The sequence below is a fragment of the Phoxinus phoxinus genome (genome assembly GCF_949152265.1).
Source record: "Phoxinus phoxinus genome assembly, chromosome: 2".
Taxonomy (NCBI): domain Eukaryota; kingdom Metazoa; phylum Chordata; class Actinopteri; order Cypriniformes; family Leuciscidae; genus Phoxinus; species Phoxinus phoxinus.
This window is the reverse complement of record NC_136877.1, coordinates 50,591,476-50,609,227: the sequence shown is the minus strand read 5'-3', so window position 1 is coordinate 50,609,227 and position 17,752 is coordinate 50,591,476. Positions and strand designations below refer to the sequence as shown.

Genomic DNA, 17,752 nt, shown 5'->3' with positions numbered 1-17,752 from the left:
AAAACACTTTTACTGTAGTAGAGGACGTCAATACAGAATATCATCAGATGTTTCCTGGATTTAATGCTGACTTTGGGAAGTGCTCTTATTCACTGTTCACGTCTGAAGTCTAATGTGTATACACTCACAGACATCAACAATCAGCTTATGAAACGCATCAATGGTGACGCTTCAAGCCAGCACACAGAACTCACTCATGACTCCTAGCATGCATTGCGGCACAGATAAATTATGCAGCTGAATCTTTTACTGTTTAGAATTTTAATATTTTGTATTGTTGTCAGCGTTGTTGAGGTTTGTATGATGAGTGTTGATGTCTAAGTGTTGTCTAAATTTTTACACAAAAGCTTTTTTGGAAGATATCACAGATATCTTCATCATTTTAGTGTTAATGCATTACACTGGCTGCGTTTGAAACCACAAACTCACTGGTACTTAACCTCAATTAGTACTTACTTAATGAACGCTGAAGGTACTATATAGCCTGAAAGCATGAAGTATGAATGCGATCCGGACATCATCCGCCATTTTAACGTTATCATGTGACCAATGACGTTATCTCAAGTGCAACAACTTAAAAGATATGAGCGACAGCTTCAATTCATCTCTCTGTAAATATCTTGATATTGATGATCTTCAATAAGATTGATGCTCATTTTATGGTTTTGGTGAAGAAACAGCTGCCCATTTATTTATTTCAGGCTATAGAATTTTGGGTTGATTTAAGTTCTTAATTCAAAGATATTTAAGCTTCTCATTGTGCTTTTTTTCTACCTCATACTATACGGTCTCTGGCCCCAGTTACACTCTTTATGAGAAGTGCCATATATTGTCATATTTATTTGAGGTTTGTATGATGAGTGTGGATGTTTAAGTGTGTCTAATTTTTTTTTTTAAAGATGTTTTAGCATTTTTAGAAGATTTCACACAGATCTCTTTATGTTAATGCATTACAGTGATCTTTCACAACAACAGAAGTTTTTTTTTTTCTAAAAAAAAAAATCATATTCATTAATGCTTCATTTTCATAATTGTTCAAGTCAGTCATGAAACTACAGAAAAATCAGTTTTTTACAACTTTGGTTTCATGTGTTCATTGTCTTGCTGTAAATATTTCCTTTACACAAAATTTGCTCTAACATTGACTTTATATGTTAGAGTACATGTGGCATACCACTAATTCATATTGTGATGTATACGCATTTTATTAGTAAACATTTTGTGCGTGTGTTTTTATTTATTTATTATAAATGTCAGAAAACAAATATTCTGCTTTTAAGTCAGTTCAGTTGAGCTGTGCTCCTTTGAATTAGTTTCAACATCAAATAGTTCACAAGATATTTTATACTCAACTTCCACTTTTTCCTTTAAGAATAAACTATATTTCATTTCATTGAGACAAACATCGATGCTCACAATCACTTCTTAAACAAGTATTTTTTTTTTATTATATGACTAGTGCAAAACACAGGAGTGATTAGAAGAAAACCAAACCACCAGAATACCAAGATCCCATGAAGTCAATGACGTGGCTTGAGCTTTGCTTTTTCTTTTCTTTTTAAAGCCATCTTCTACTTTCTAGTTGTACATTGGATTGAATAGACTGTCAAAAATATTCAGTTGTGTTTCTGGAAGTGACTCAATTTAAAATGTAAATAAAGCCACATATTAACATTTATTTTGATTTCATGGGGTCTTTAAACACACACACACACACACACACATATATATATATATATATATATATATATAGTGCACAAAAGTATTTTAAAATATATTAAAAAGATACGATAATCTTCAGTTACAGAAATTATCATTGTAAATTGATACACTGATGAAAACAGTACAAGAAGTGTTTGCCAGTTTAAAACGAAAAAGCCAGTTATGAAAGAACACAAATATATCCTCCACTCCTAAGATCTGCTGCAGATGAAGTTGAGTGTGTCGTGTTGAGGACGGCTGGTCCAGCGCTGATCTCCTCTAGACTGAACTGCTCCAGATCTCACTGCAGACACACAGTCCTCGTCTCCTGTGCCGTTCCCTGGAGCCCAGTTCTGATAGCACACGGTCTCTCCGCTCACCCAGAACCAGAGGCCCACAGTGCAGGAGTGACGTAAACCCAACCACACCGCCGCAGTAGACGCACGTTTAACCACATTCACCACACGACGCTGCATCTCTTCTGAATGAACCGAGACCAGATCCGTATAATTCTGTCTGCAGTATCTCAGAGCTTCAGGCCACGTCAGAGTCTCAGTGATCAGAATCAGTTTATCTGGACACAAAACACACCACAAGCAGAAACTAGAGAGAGACTGATCAAAAACAACATGCAGAACAAACACTGTGGAGGAATCTGTCATGTCAGACATGTAGCGTGAGCTTTAAGATATCTGGAGCTGATGGATGGATTGTGTGTGTTTGTGAGGATCTGCTCACCTTCATGACACACAAAAGGATGTCGGTTGTTGCAAGAGTCGGCATGCCATTGATCATTAGCGTTTGGTCCGATCAATGTACAGTTTTTAAGTTTTCCTTCAATATTAGGTTCACCAGACTTCCAGTATCTGAAAGAGGAGTTACTCTGATCTGACCACTGCCATGGGTCTCTGACTCTGAACAGACCGATCCAGACATCATTAGATATGTGATTATCATTGATGAACTTCTGAACCTGTTGACTCTCATTCTGGTTCCTCACACTGACCAGATCACTGTGATTCTGTCTGCAGAAACTCTGAGCGTCTGTCCAGGTCTTCTCCTGATTGACAAAGACGAGTCCTGTGCTCACTTTAAGAAAAACAAATGGAAACGGATTCATGAATCAATTTGTTTATTATTCTTATGTCGGTTTTTATGGTTTTTAATGAGAATAAGTGCATCAGAAACACGTGTCATTCAAATACTGTTTCTACAGTGGATGATATATTAAATATTCACAAAATATGTATGAAGATTTTGCTGATATAATATGAAGTAACATTTGTGAATTTTACTGATAATTTTGTTACAAATTTATATTTCTCCATCATGTTTTGTTACACATTTCTCTAGAATACTGTATTCAGACAGACAGATCTGAATGAGAGAAACATTAAAACAGATGAAGATGTTAAACTGCGTGTTACAATATTTGTTAACTAGTCCTTAGAAATATGTCATCTAAAATGTTATATTGTAGACTACCAAAATATATGAATGAATTTTGTTTTTATCTTTTTTACAATATATTTATACAATTTTCGTAAATCACGTAAAACACAGCAAACATTTTCACCCTGTTTTAAATCATTTTCACCCTGTAATTATTTATAAAAATAAATAGAAGAAAAAAAGGTAGGTGTGTGTTTTTATACCCAGATATGTAATCCATTGAATTAAAGGTAGAAGCATAACATTTTCCTCTCTGATTCGTTATGATTATAAGTGATTAACTTTATATATCCAGAATTTTGTTCCACCTCGTTTTATTGTACAGTGAATTTGAAGCAAGGCATTCTGTTTCTTTGAAGCAAGGCTCATTCATTTGTTACAGTTTTTTTTATAAAACGACACACCGCGACATACTACAGTATTATCCGCTGTATGATGGGTTTTTACCCTGAAATGTTTAATTTCGAGAGAGACCCGGCGCGCGCAATGCAGGGAGACTAAATAAACTAAAATAAAAGAGATCCAGCGCGAGAGAGAAGCAAAGAAAAGCGCATTATCTTAATTTATGTTGCTTTGAACTATTTTCGTTTTGTAGACTAGCCTACTGTTTTAATTGTTTATTTAGCTGCAATTTCTTTGGCAATACAGATTTAAAATGTCGCAAGAATAAGATTCTGTTTCTTACTTAGAAAATAAACTCTAACTCGATGTAACCCTGTTTTAAATAAATAAACTGCCCCCGACACTTTATTTAAACCTTGAAATGTCCAGGATCTGTTTTTAAACATTTCTTCCTTTGCTATGGCGTGTATCAATGTCAGTCATCTCAATTTCGTGAATGATTCACAAAACAATAATTTAGCAGATTAAAGGTAGCTTCATCATTTTCATTTTCGGACGCGATCGGCTGACAATCTTCCTTCATCAGTTTTGTCGTCTGTGCAGCGGCTCTACTGGAATGTAGCAAATTTATGATGTAATGTGCCATTGATAATTAAACAAAACGCTTGACTTTAATAAACAGTTACCTATCTAAGCATCAAGAATGGTAAAACATTTACCACTGTCAGCTAAGGCTATGAGATTCGATCTCGCATCGCTTGAAGCTCCATGAAGCTCGTGCTGTTGCGTTGTCCACAGAGCTATCATCGGATCGCTGTTAAAGCCCATGTTGCAGGTTAACCACCACTGTCGATTAATGGGTACATAAATCACTCAAGATATGTATATCATTTTTAAAATGTTCCAAAAATGGTCTTAAATACCAGCTTTTTACGTTTGTGGTTCAATTCGGTGATGACGTCACGTTGGGGAGAAGTGGAGGAAAGCTAGCCTGATGGCCGTCAAAGCCAGTGAAATGCATAGTCCGAGGAGAATGAGTGGAGAGTTGGTGAAGTGTCCTGGTGAGGTTCTATCATTTAGCAACGCAGCAATGAGATAACGACACTTTTTTTTTTTTTACTGTCATTGAATAGCATCGAGTGAAAAATCAACTTTTTATTTATAGTGGCGGTGATCATGACGTTAGTTCAGATAAGTACCGGTAACCTTTGTCATAGTACTGGTAAACTTTGTCTTTGTCATCTAGAAATAGAAGGCATCGTGTTAGCTATATGGGCGTTTCTCTTCCTCCGGTGAAAATGTTGCAAACGTAGCCGCCGCGCGTCTGTCGCGGTGTTTGGCAGGTGCTCGTGCGGGCGGTGCCGTCCCGTGGAAACTGCGTTGGAAAGCTTGTGCTGTAGGGCAGTGAGTGCGTTTTGGTCGCTGGTCGAGGACCTCACCCCGCGACCAGATGTGACTGAATGCTGAATGCATGCTGCCTGAACCCGTTTGTGCTGAAGATAGCATACACACATCTCAGGCAGGATCATGGTCCCCTTCAAGCCAGCACGCACGAGTATGTTGTTTGTTTACTTTTTTCACGAAGTCTTATAAACCAACTTAAACAGTTATAGGTGACTAGAGATGTGATGTATAGACAATGATCATGTTCTATAAACTGCGCTATCTGAATACTCTCGTCCACTACTCGTCTCTCTAGTCACTCTCAGCGCTCTCCAGGCGGGCTTTGGTAAACTCTCTCCCCAAGGTGACGTCATGCAATGCATTGTGGCGGAAAGGAGAATCGTTGGCCTACTTGAAAAAAGTACCTACTTTTTTGTATTATATTCCGTTTTGTGATACCCAACAACATAAAATACAATGGAGAACAGTTTAAATGTTCATTACCAACAAGCAAATTGCACAAATTCGTTGAAAAATTAAACCTGCAACACGGCCTTTAAGATCACGTCTTATGCTCTTGCAAAGCCTCATTGATGTAGCCTAATATTTTTCAATTGCAATGTTTTGTGTTGAAATGTTTTCATTATTTATTAAATGCATTACATTTAATTTCAGTCTTGTGATTATATGAATTAGTTTAACTACAATGTTTCACTTGAATTGATCTGCTACCACATTTCAATCACACTCACTGAGCCGCGGCGCGGCGGCAGATTACGCAATAGAGAGAATAAACTGACACTTTTCAAAGTCTGCGATTGTAGCGCCTCTTAGCGGTCAAAGGCAGCAAATACAAACACGCAATTTTACGGTAAAAGTCTTATTCTGGTTGAGTACCCTTACGGAAATGTAATATATGTACATATATGAAATATACATATATTAAATATATCCACATAGAAAGTGAAAACATATATGTACATATATATCTGCCCATATATAAAACCTATTAGAAAATGGAACAATTTCATATATTGACATAAAACTAGCCCATATATTTTATGTATGTATAATACAGTCTTTTACATATATGTCACATATATAATTATCAATATACATGACATATATTTATTTATATACATGTTCAATATACAAACTACACATACATGCATAGCATATTGCTTACATACATGTGACATATATATATGTACCTAATATGTATTTTATATAGTCTTAATATATATTATATATATAAAAAATGAAATATATATATATAAAATATATTTTTGATAAATGTATATGGTATAAATGGCATATATAAAAACATTGTGTGCACATATATTTTGAATATGTTATGTTCTTATATTATGTATATTAATTGCAAAATATGTTGCATTAATATGCAAAATATTATAATTTATGATGTTAACTAAACAAATGTAAAAAACATGCTTTCGTTAATTTCTTACATATTTTAAATATAGGTTATGGACGTGTACTTGCACACTTGCAATGCAATGCACATGACATGGCTAAGCCTTAAATGTTAGACGGTGCAGTTAGCAAAAAAAGTAATACAGTAAAACAGTTAAAATATTAAAACTTTATTAAAACAGTTGCTGATCGGATCCACAACTACTCACTTTCGGACATGCCTGACAGTCCCTCTGACTCTAAATAAACAATATCCTGGAGTATTTTACTCCAGTAACTCCAACAGTTCACTGACATGTTGTGCTGAGAGAAATTATGAGCATGAGCAGCTGATACTGAGCATGAGCGTACTACTGAACGTACAGGTACAGCGGTTCTCGGATCACCAGTACAGAACCGAGAACTGTTTCTATCGGACACGTTCGGCATACTGAGAAACGATGAGCTAGCATGCGTGCATTTTTTTCAGAGGAATGAAATGCATGTTTCTTAAAGGGATAGTTCACTTTAAATTGAAAATTCTGACAGCATCTCACCCTCAAGTTGTTTCAAACCTGTATGAATTGGTCCCATTGACTTCCATAGTATTTTTTTTTTCCTACTATGGAAGTCAATGGGACTAGTTAACTGTTTGGTTATACCGACATTCTTCAAAATATCTTCCTTTGTGTTCAGCAGAAGAAAGAAATTCATACAGGTTTGAAACAACTTGAGGGTGAGTATATGATGACAGAATTTTCATTTTAAAGTGAAGAATTTCATTTTAAAATTCTTAAAATCCCTTCAAGAATTTTATCGAACATCAATTAGTATAACAAAATAAAACATGTTCATCACATACTGTCTTTTTCACTGTATTATTTTAAAGATTGGAACCGAATGGATTGTAAAACTAAACAAGTAGCCTATTATTATATTAAAACATCATTTTCAGGAACATCTAATTTAATTTGATATTTGATGTAAACTCTTGCCAAGATTTTAAGGGTGCAAAGTAAATGTTTATAATGTGTTAATCAAAACATAACGTATTAAACATACTGGAGACATGCATCGACTTTTTAGTTTTGTCGACTATAGGCTATAGTCAGGTTTCAGCAGTTCTCAGGTCAGCGCACGTATAAGCCTATGCTACAGCAGTTCTGTGATCATCACCAGTACAGAACCGAGAACTGTTTCTTTCGGACAGGTTCGATACGGACAACCGATGAGCTTGAGAGACTGAGCATGCGTGATAACACGGTCTCTGAACCGCACTTTCTTTCAGCCAACTAGATGCTGTGCTGATACATGAGCACGGGTGAACCGAGGACTTAAATGAGGGGCCGAATTTGGCTAAATGTCCGCGTTTGCACATTGCCTGTACAGGGTTCATTCGCAAAGCCGCAGCGTAAATGTAATAAACTTATCCAAGATGATTATGAAGATGATTACTATAATTTAACTGACGTTATGATTACAAATGCCTTTATCTGAATTTATTTTTATCCGCTGGGATGATAGAATTGATGTCATTACGTGAGGACGTTTTTTTTTTTTTACCAGTTCATTGAAACGAACTGTCCGAAAGAACCGGTTTGCAGAAAAGAACTGGACTTCCCATCACTATTATATACAAATATAATATTACAACAAAACATAAAACAAGCCAAGGACAGGAGAATCCATTAACAGGTATATGATACAGCCTGTTCATTTTCTCATGTTTGTTGAGTCTTTTTGGATGTCCGCAGCTCAGTGACCGTTTGATTAATAGCTACCCCTAGTTGGCCCCTGGTGGATCCAGGAAATTTCTGCATCTGTAAAAAAGACAAAGAAAAGAATTTTAGTTTCATAACATTTATCTAAGGACATCCAAATTATAATCACCTAAAACACACCAAATTAACATTTATTTTTTGTGAAGGGCGTTTGATTTAGTCCTTGCACGTTTGTTTTAACACTGGGTCGGTACTGTCTACATCACGCGCGTGACCTTTCCAATGTGATAACATAATATGTCGTGCAGAAGCAGAACACCAAAGTCAAGCATTTGTGTTTAAAAAGTATATAAATGTTTGTTTTTTTAAAGAAAATTACAGATAGTTTGACCCTTATTCCTTGGCTGAGATTGTGTACTGTAGAGCCTTTGAAGCCCTTTGAAACTGCATTGATTTGGACCTGATTTGCACCCGTTTGTTGCAATTGAAGTCCATTATATAGAAAAATCCTGGAATGTTTTCCTGAAAAAACGTGATTTCTTTTCGATTGAAGAAAGAAAGACATGAACATCTTGGATGACATAGGGGTTAGTAAATTATCAGGAAATTTGAATTCTGAAGTGAACTAATCCTTTAAGCGCTAGTTTGCCAGGTTCGCCAACAGCCGATTGATCGTTAAAAATCTGGCAGTGTCAGAAATTTTGAGCCACTGTCTTGCAGTGTGACGACTTTCAAGACGACTGTCAAATCAAGAACCAATAGGAGCAACGACAATAACAACAGACCAACACAGGGAACATGTCAGAGAGAGTCAGGTTCTCCACACACACACCGCCTTTGTTTTTTTCTATTATTATTTTCAGACAACCCATTATCAAAACAAGGGCTTCAGAATGTTGTGTTGTGCTAGCCTCCATTTTGTGCGTAAATGCGGTTCTTTTTTGTGTTTTTTTTTTTTTTGGTATTTCAATCGTACCTTGCTGTTATAGCTGTTCCTACAGTAGTGGTTTGGAAAACAGCATTCTCACAGTTTCCTGTATGCTGGAAGGTGATGCCAGTTGTTCATGTGGGCTTTGGCATTTCTAGGAAGCAAAAGAGAGCAAAAAATTTGATTTTCAGTATCAGTATTTTCATTTTCTTTAGCAGAAAATGAAGATCAGCTTGCCCAAAACAGTAAGCTCTGAAATAATAGCAGAGTGGATAATAGCTAATGGCATTAAACCGGGTAAACAGATACAGACTTGTAAGCTTTACCATAAGTAAAAACAGGCAGAGCAACATAAACAACTCTGACAGACTGCTTGTACTTGGCTATGAAAAAATGACTAATCCTGTCAAGATCTAGGGGAAATTGTAGATTATTAGGTACTCCTAACTTTGGATGATTCATTTTAAGTATTTAAAGTATTTCATTTCTAAATGTAGGAATTAATTTGCAAAGTTATATGTAATAATGATTTAGTTTTATTTTATCCTGAAGCAACAACTTTATAGTGGACAGCCAATTTTTTGACATTTGCAATGCAGATGCTAGTTTTGGGGTTTTAGTAAAAAAAAAAAATCTTGTGACCTTTTTGGGGCTAGGCAACTTAGGTTTGGCCTGCAATCTTTTGCTCAGAAGTTTTGGACAGGACTGATGTTGTGTCCTCATTAGTTTTTGATAACTAAATCAAGTTTGTGGACTGTCTCTCTGTGGGGAAAAAGGGGGAATACAAAATGTAGAATCTAAAACAAAAGACACGGCTTATGGCTATGACAATATATGCTGACCACATGTAAGCGCTTATGCACCCACAATAAGTATTGATGTCATGATTCGTGACAGTGTTCAAAATATTAGCACAACATACTGACAGGGATTTAATATCCTGCAAGTTTCATTGGCATAAATGTAATATCTTTTTTACTTTACTTGAGTATTATTGTATTAGTTCTAGACTCTAATGGCAAATATTGTATTTTTTTTTCTCCACTAACGTTACATGTGTTAGACAGCAGAATATTCTCAAACATTTAAAGATTTTAGAATGATGTAATATGGGCCTAGTTAGCTCTTAAAATGAGAACATGAAAATGCGCACACAATAAAGCAGTAGGCTATTAATAACAACGTTCAATAATTTTTTTTTTTTTTAAAACGTAACAACACGGCGAATATCTGCTCAATCCGATCTGTACTAGCTCCGATCTGATAACTTATTATATCTCATGCAGTTCAGCGATTATTTAATTTATTTATTCTCTGTGCAAAATCAATGTTTGAATTAGCCTATAATACAAGTTCAGAAATTAACTTACCTGCTACTTTATGCACCGTTGGTTGCCTCGTTACAAAGGCCATCCGCCTTTTTCTTCAATCCACCTCTCCACTCAATACAGTCTTCAAGTCCATCTAAGAAATCATTAATATTGAAGTTTTTTATGTGTGATGTTGGAACAATGCTCCAACTTTCATTATCCGTTTCTTCTTTGTTTCCACTCGACAAGTGAACAAACATTCTCCGTCCGTTGGTTGGTGACGTGTCCCTGAATGCGCGTAATATTTGGCGCGGTCTTTTGAATGCGTTTGAATTTTGGCGCGCCTAATAAAGATAGGCGTTAGGCAATGACGTAATGTATTGGGGTGGAACCAAGCGGCAACCTCCCCGTATCTCTCTTGAAACCAACACGGAAGTGAATTAAACGGCAATTCATCGACTGGCCGCTTGAGGCTGGCTGCAGAAGTGAGTCAAATCTGTATCTCCCCCATGTTAAAATGCCCAACTTTACAGCAGAACAAAACATGTTTACAGCCTGGTTCTCTCTATGGCTTTGGTCTATACAGCTAACTTTGCGTTCATAACAACTGTGAGGGGGGTGCATTTTTTTATAACTCGCCCGTGTAGTTGATTAATATTTAAAGTTCTGCAAAATTAAGGGTGTGTCCACTTTTGAGTGACAGGCGGATTCCCGCTGATGTAAATGCTAGCCGGTTAGTCACTTCACTTCAGCAAATTCCAGCTGCTGAATTTGCCATCTCTGCCGTGTTTGTGCTTTTATTCGGGATTATTTCATATAATTTAATACACCCATTACCTCGCCCACGGCTTTGGATTCCGCCGTTTTTCGTCGAGTGTCGTTCGAGAGAACAGCCAGCGGTGTATTCCAGTCGTTCTCCTCTGTGAACATCATGCACTAATGGATGTGATGTCTGAATATTTCGTTGCTTTTTGGAGTTTTCAGATTTAAAAACGTCTATAGATAAAGGCTACACTCGTTCTGCGGTGCCGTTGCTCTGGGACAGATTATAACATGCTTATGTACCGTCAGATGAGATCCTGCAGGTGTCTGTGTTTCTCCGTCCATGCAATAAATGCACATCCTTGAATGAGCACGTATTTCTAGCGCATTTACTTGAACTTCACAGGTAATATATCTATGTTTTGACCCATTTGAGAATTGAAATGCGGCCAAAATCAGAATTTAAAATGGACTGAATAATAAAGCTCTCTACGAACTTGACGAGCGATGCCGCGCTGACGGACCATAGACTGTAATAAAGAGTGACTGACATGTATGCACATAATCACGGTCACACACACTCTCAGAGTAGCCTAATATTGTAAAGTTACTGCATAATACATTTTCAACAAGCAGAATAACTTAGCTGCACAGAATCGCGATACACAGTCTCACTTGTAGCTATGTCTTTTAACTATTACAATATTTCGAAGGGCAAAAACAGGAACTTTTAATTGCCATTCAGATTTTAATCATCAACTGTCAGTGTCACTTTAGCGCGAGCCCCTGTGCAGTCGCAGACTTGGTACTGTGAGTAGCATATAGCATTAGCTCCCAACAAGCCTACTAACTCCATAACGTCGCGCTAGGTGGGCGTGGTTTCAGATAGCCAAGCTCCGCCTCTTTGCCCATATTCTGTTATCCGGGAGTGACGAGCGGTGACGCGAGGCCAAGATGGCGACGGCCGGCTCCGCCCACTTTAGGCTTCAAAAATGCTCTTCAGAAACCTACGGGTGACGTCACGGACTCTACGTCCATACTTTTTTACAGTCTATGGGTGGAACGCATGCTAAAATACATGGCCTGAAATGCAGACAGAAAGTGTTTCTACGTGCGTTTGGAACAGCACAGATGTGATTATGACTTTGCTGCATCAATGCAGTCTAGCGAAATGCATTTAAAGTATATTTGGGGTCCCTATATTTTTGGGGTATTTTTGTGTTTGGAGATATTAACTGTATTTATACTGTATGCATCTACATATGTAGTGCATGTTTTAATGTGTATGTATGATTTCTTACATATAGAATGATGATATTGATATGGTATTGATGATATGAAAAAAATACGTTTGAAAATAGAATTTGTGTAGTATTTGTTTTGTTTTTGAGTAAAATAATCATTAAAATTTTTACATTTTTTATAAAAAAATTTTGCTAATTCTAAAATGGGATAGAAATTTAAATGAAATGAGGATTGTGTAGACTTGTTTAAAGTTCAAGCTGTTCAAATAAGGAAAACAAGGAATTAAGGAAACCATAAACATGTAAAATGTATGTAGCCTATGTTGTTTAAATAAATTGGGCATATAAATGAAACATATCGGTGACATATATGGTCATAATATACAATATTATATAAACAATAATCATATACATCGTATTAATATATGCCAATAATTTAATATGGACTATTTATATATGTTATAAACTTATATGCCAATATACTAATTTAATATGGATATATGTTCCACGGGATCCTGAACACCCAAGGGAATCATTAACAACTGATTAACCCTTTGTCAGGTAGCCTGGGAAAAACCAGACCACTTCCGGCAAATTTAGATTTGCTCTGCAAGTGGGTCTGGCAAAGAGCCCATTGAAACCCATTTCCAATCCGTCGAAATCGCGGCACCAATCAGAAACGTTTTACACGATGACGACAGAGCAGAGACGGTGACGCAGATTTTGTACATTACAGAGATGAATGCCGCCGTGGAACATCACAACATCACTCGTTCGAATAAGCTATCGCGTCTGTTTCAAGCGATTTAAAATGGTCATTTTCGTTAACACAAACAGAGAATTGCTGAGAGTCTCGAGATGTTTCTCCGTCGCTCTGCATACGTCATGTCATTCATCGCTCTGATTGGTTTTAGATCTATCCGACGTCCGTTGGTGACGCCCCTGTGGAAATGAATTGTCTATGGAGCTTTGCCAGACCCTAACTCAGTTACAACTGAGAGTGGTCTGGGTTTTCCCAGGCTATTTGTCAGGACAAACGGAACTGTGTTACCAAATGCTCACTGCTGACCTCATCAGCTCAGATATACACGCACACACATACGAACCTTAAGAAACAAACGTCAACGTGTGAAGAATCCTGCATACGCTCACATATACGCACACACAACTGAACCCCCCACCCCCCGTTTTCTGCACCACCAGCTTTCTTTCATTTGCTTTCGTTTTTATTCTAAGTATTTACTCATGTGTGTTTGATTAGTACATGTTATCTTTAGCCTTTTACATTGAATTCCATAATCTTTTGAATTGAATCTGTCTGTTCCATTACTGAGTCAATGAAAGTCGATAAAGCTACAAGCTCTACCCTATTGTAATATCATAATCCCTAAATTGTCTAATACACGAAAATATCGACCCTTTGTGGCCACAGGAACGGTATTTGACTGTTACAGACCGGTAATTCCCTATGAAAATATTAAGCACATGTTTGCTGGACATACATGCGTAAAATAACTGAATGGTGGTTCCTACCTAGAATTCCCCTGATCTAACGATCATTTTGAATACCTATATTAATGGTTATTAACGAGGAATCGTAGTAATTATTAATATAAGGCGAGATTAACTCATTCCATATTTGGAAATAATTTAATTAATGTAGGCGACATATAAATATTCATATCCCCTGAATATCGTCTCTCATTTGAGCTAACAAATTCCCTAAAACAGTCATTGTCGTTACATTTGTTTAGTTTTCTTTTTGGATTTTCACTGTAAATACCAGATGCACTTATTGGATTAAACACTGAACTTTTAACATCATCACGTCACTTCATTTTTACGCCTCCATCTGCCGGTACATCCAGAGCAGTGGTGCTGCTACTGTTGGTAACATCTTTGAGGCCTCTTTGTGGCAGTTGGCACACCCCTGACTCTGTTACAGATAAAATACATTTATTGAAACACACCCGTATACAAAAACAACCGCTTATGACCGAGACGGGTCCACACAGGATGAAGAGCCGTCTGTCTCTCGCTTTTAGTTATTTCCTTCTCTCCAGCTCTCTCTGGTATTACCAAATACTAACCAACCAATAATCTTTTATTGCTGTAGTGAACTATGCAACATTTGTAAACATAGCCATTGGCTTTAAATACAATTCTGGTTGGTATTGTGGAATTAATTAAATGCTAGCAGCAGAGCTAAAAAGTTGCAAACTCTTAGCACCTTGCCATAACCGGAAGTCCGAATGAAGTCCTAAATATAAATACAGGTTAAATATTAATGTTAGTGTTTGTCTTGTTTCTAATATGAATTTTTTTTTTTTTTTTACATTTTTAATGGACAATATGCCTGTAAATTTTACTTAAAGGCCCACTGAAGTGCCTTGGATCATGTAGCTTTGTATGATGTGTTCCACTGACACAGGAAGCTAAGGCGGAACATATTTAATGGCCCCTCCCCCTTTTCAAATAGCGTTTAGTTTACCTCACAGACTGCAATTCATACTTGACAGCACCATGGAAGCGAATCTGAGCACCAATGTTACGTTTGATTCAATAGCAGATAGGTGTAATTTGCAGATGGAACGGGTGGGACATGTCCCCACCACTTTCGAAACATGGATGTGCTTGCACCGATGTACCTAATACAAATAAAAAAAAAAATCCCCAGTTAACAAGCAGAACATTCATGTTGTTTGTTTGTTAAATAAGAGCTGTTCTAGCGCTGAAATGTGTAGTTGTTTTTTTTTTTTTTAAATCAAGCTGCTAAGTGCTCATTGACGCTGCAAATACTATTGAGGCTCCCGCACATCTTCACTCGGACGCCAGTTCAAACTATCGCTTACAGCTGTTGGGGAGACTCTCAATTCATTCCAGAAAAATCACACACACACAAAAAATGCACACAAATGTAAAATTCTACAACAAGACCGTTAAAGAACACAGGCAAAATTCGCAGATCTATGCCTTTATTCATATACAAATTATCTGCACTAACAATATACATTAGTGGATCTCATTAAACAACAAATTAAACCCTATCTACTATTGATTTCTGGACATCGTGATGTTTTTCCCAAAAAAATATTGTGCACATATATTGTACATAGGCTATATCTGATTTAACATTGTATTTGCGCCCCTAATGTCATACAAATCATGGATTTTTTTTATTTTTTTTATTTACCTTTATTTTACCAGGAAATAATCCCATTGAGATTCAGAATCTCTTTTTCAAGGGAGTCCTGGCCAAGACAGCAGAATAATAGTTCCATATTAAAAGTACATACAAACATTTAACAAAAAAATACATTTTGGCAATTTAACATAATCTCAACATAATCACCAGCAGCTCTCAGTAACAGCACATGTGCATTTAGTAATCAAATAGTCCTTTATCCTCATTTTAAATTGTGTCATTGTCGGTAAACAGTCAAATTTGAGCTAATTTTGCAATTTATACCAGGAAAAAGGTGCAAAAACTTTAAAGGCACTTTCACCGAAGACAGTTCGCGTTCGTGGGATTTCATACATGATTTGCCCATAGGATCCATTTTAGCGGAAGTGAGAGACAACGTTTTTAATGCTTATATCACCTAAATGCACATTCTGTCATTGTTTTGGAACACACCAGCTTATTCATAACCGTAAGGCTAACATATTCATACTAAAAGCTAAAAAAACCTAAAATTACCTTTTTATAGGCATCACAACCACTTCAAAAATTATTTTATTTTTTTATTTTTTTTGAGAATTGCAATCTCCAAAACAAAATAACTATATATTGTTTTTGTAATACAGGTAACAATTGAAAACAACACACTGAAAATACAAGAAGTGAACTTTGTTCTCAGGAAAAGAGTTTTGTTTATAAATATCAAGATGTACTGTACATTTTTGACTTAATGTAAAATTATTTACATTGGACAGTTCTTTACTGTAATTCCCGGTATGTTACTGTCAGGGTTGGGAGTAACGGAAAACGTAATGGCGTTAACTTACGTAATCAGGATACAAAAAAATAGGTTACTGTAATTTAGTTACATTTACGTCAAAAAGCAAAGTAACCATACAGTTACATTTTGTAAAAATTGGAATATTATCAAGATTACAATGGTTTAAATTAAAACTAAATAATTTGGTATTTTGACATATTAAGCGCTGCTTGATTATACTGTAGTTCCTGGTTCTGTTGCCAGTCTTGACGTGATTGAAAAACACGGCAAAAAGCGATTATGCGTCTTGATAGCACGCCGAATGGAATACGAATTGGCGTGTCATACATACGCCATTTCTTGAGATCAGTCTGCAATACAAGTCAAAGGAGTTGGACAAAAACTATGATAAAACCTGTTGGAAAGCATCTTTGCAGCGATTTTTGTGTGAGCATATCAGTGAACACCCCTGACCACTCTGTGAGTTTTATCTAGAAATTAGCAAAGAACGCTAAAGTGAAGTGAGATCAGGTGATGGTGGAGAACTGTTCAATAAAACTTCAACATCTAAATCTCTGTTAATTCCCAACAAGACAATTTTTTGTACATGTATGAATTAAATAGTGTTAAACTGGTCTGTAAACTGGTTTCACACTCCAGTGTGGAAGTCAGTTGTAGTTCTTGTGTTTCTCTTTTTACTGTTCTTGTTTCTCTTTCCTTCAGTGATTCTGCTTGTTAACAGACGTAAGTATCTGAATTCACATATTCATTCACTCAGTCAAGTGGACTATATTAGTGAACTAATGTAGGGAATAGTGAATGAGTGTTTATGGTGTGATTTGGAACACAGCCTCTGAGCGTCGACTTTGAGCGCTGTTAATTCACAGTATATTCCTGTTGGCTATTTTCTACATTTATGTTTTCTACGGTATATTACTTTTTTAATGTAAAAGGGTATGTTACTGTCAAAATTTGGCCATTTTGTTTTACAGCAAGGTTTAACAGTGGAGCTATACCAAGTCAAGAGTAAATGTGAAGTAAATGATCAGGTACTCTCAGTTCTTTTTTTTAGTTACTAGAACTCTTATGTAGCCTAAGTGAACAATACTAAGCCTTTGTTAGTACTTTACTTCACTTTACTTGTTTTTTTTCGGAATCGGAACTGTTTTTTTAAGTAAGTCGAACTATATCGATTTTACAGTGCAGTATATTGTGTATCTTTTATAAATGAATGTTTATTGTGATTTCAGGGAGCTGCACTTACTGTTAGATGAATTGCAGATGAAAGTCAGGCTCTTATCACATGAAGAATCATGCCATTCACCATTTCTCATCATTACACACTCATCTCTGCCATCAGGTTGTTGAGGTTCCCAGTTCAGATAGAGCGCAGGTTCTCCTGAAGACCACTGCCATTTATCAACATCCTTTCTCTCCAGCCCAATCCAGATATACTGAACACCTCCATCCTTCACACTCTTCTTCAGCTCGTTCATGTCCCTCATGTTGTCAACGGTGGCCAGATCTGTGTAATTCTCTCTGCAGTGTGTCTGAG

The 17,752-nt window shown here is 36.4% G+C and overlaps 3 protein-coding genes across 3 annotated transcripts in view; 2 read left to right on the top strand and 1 right to left on the bottom strand.

Moving 5' to 3' along the window:
• LOC306992573 (uncharacterized protein) overlaps positions 1 to 17,752 on the top strand; it is an 868,003-nt gene that overhangs the window by 572,076 nt on the left and 278,175 nt on the right. The gene's annotated exons all lie outside the window — the stretch shown is intronic.
• LOC306992642 (SLAM family member 5) overlaps positions 1 to 17,752 on the top strand; it is a 239,746-nt gene that overhangs the window by 59,173 nt on the left and 162,821 nt on the right. The gene's annotated exons all lie outside the window — the stretch shown is intronic.
• Positions 1,901 to 17,612, bottom strand: LOC306992005 (L-selectin-like). The gene is made up of 3 exons (XM_079600388.1): positions 17,462 to 17,612; positions 2,554 to 2,790; positions 1,901 to 2,275 (listed from the first exon to the last, which is right to left on the bottom strand). The coding sequence occupies exons 1-3, from the start codon at positions 17,532 to 17,534 to the stop codon at positions 1,914 to 1,916; spliced, it is 672 nt and encodes a 223-aa protein (XP_079456514.1). The 5' UTR covers positions 17,535 to 17,612; the 3' UTR covers positions 1,901 to 1,913.

What these genes read in the sequence shown, in the direction of transcription:
- LOC306992005 (XM_079600388.1), bottom strand. Translation starts at nt 17,534, where the DNA reads ATGATGAGAAATGGTGAATGGCATGATTCTTCATGTGATAAGAGCCTG. An exon ending in CATCTGCAATTCATCTAACA is followed by an intron (nt 2,791 to 17,461) that starts GTAAGTGCAGCT and finishes TTTTTCTTAAAG; the next exon opens with TGAGCACAGGACTCGTCTTT. An exon ending in TTTCAGATACTGGAAGTCTG is followed by an intron (nt 2,276 to 2,553) that starts GTGAACCTAATA and finishes TTTTGTGTCCAG; the next exon opens with ATAAACTGATTCTGATCACT.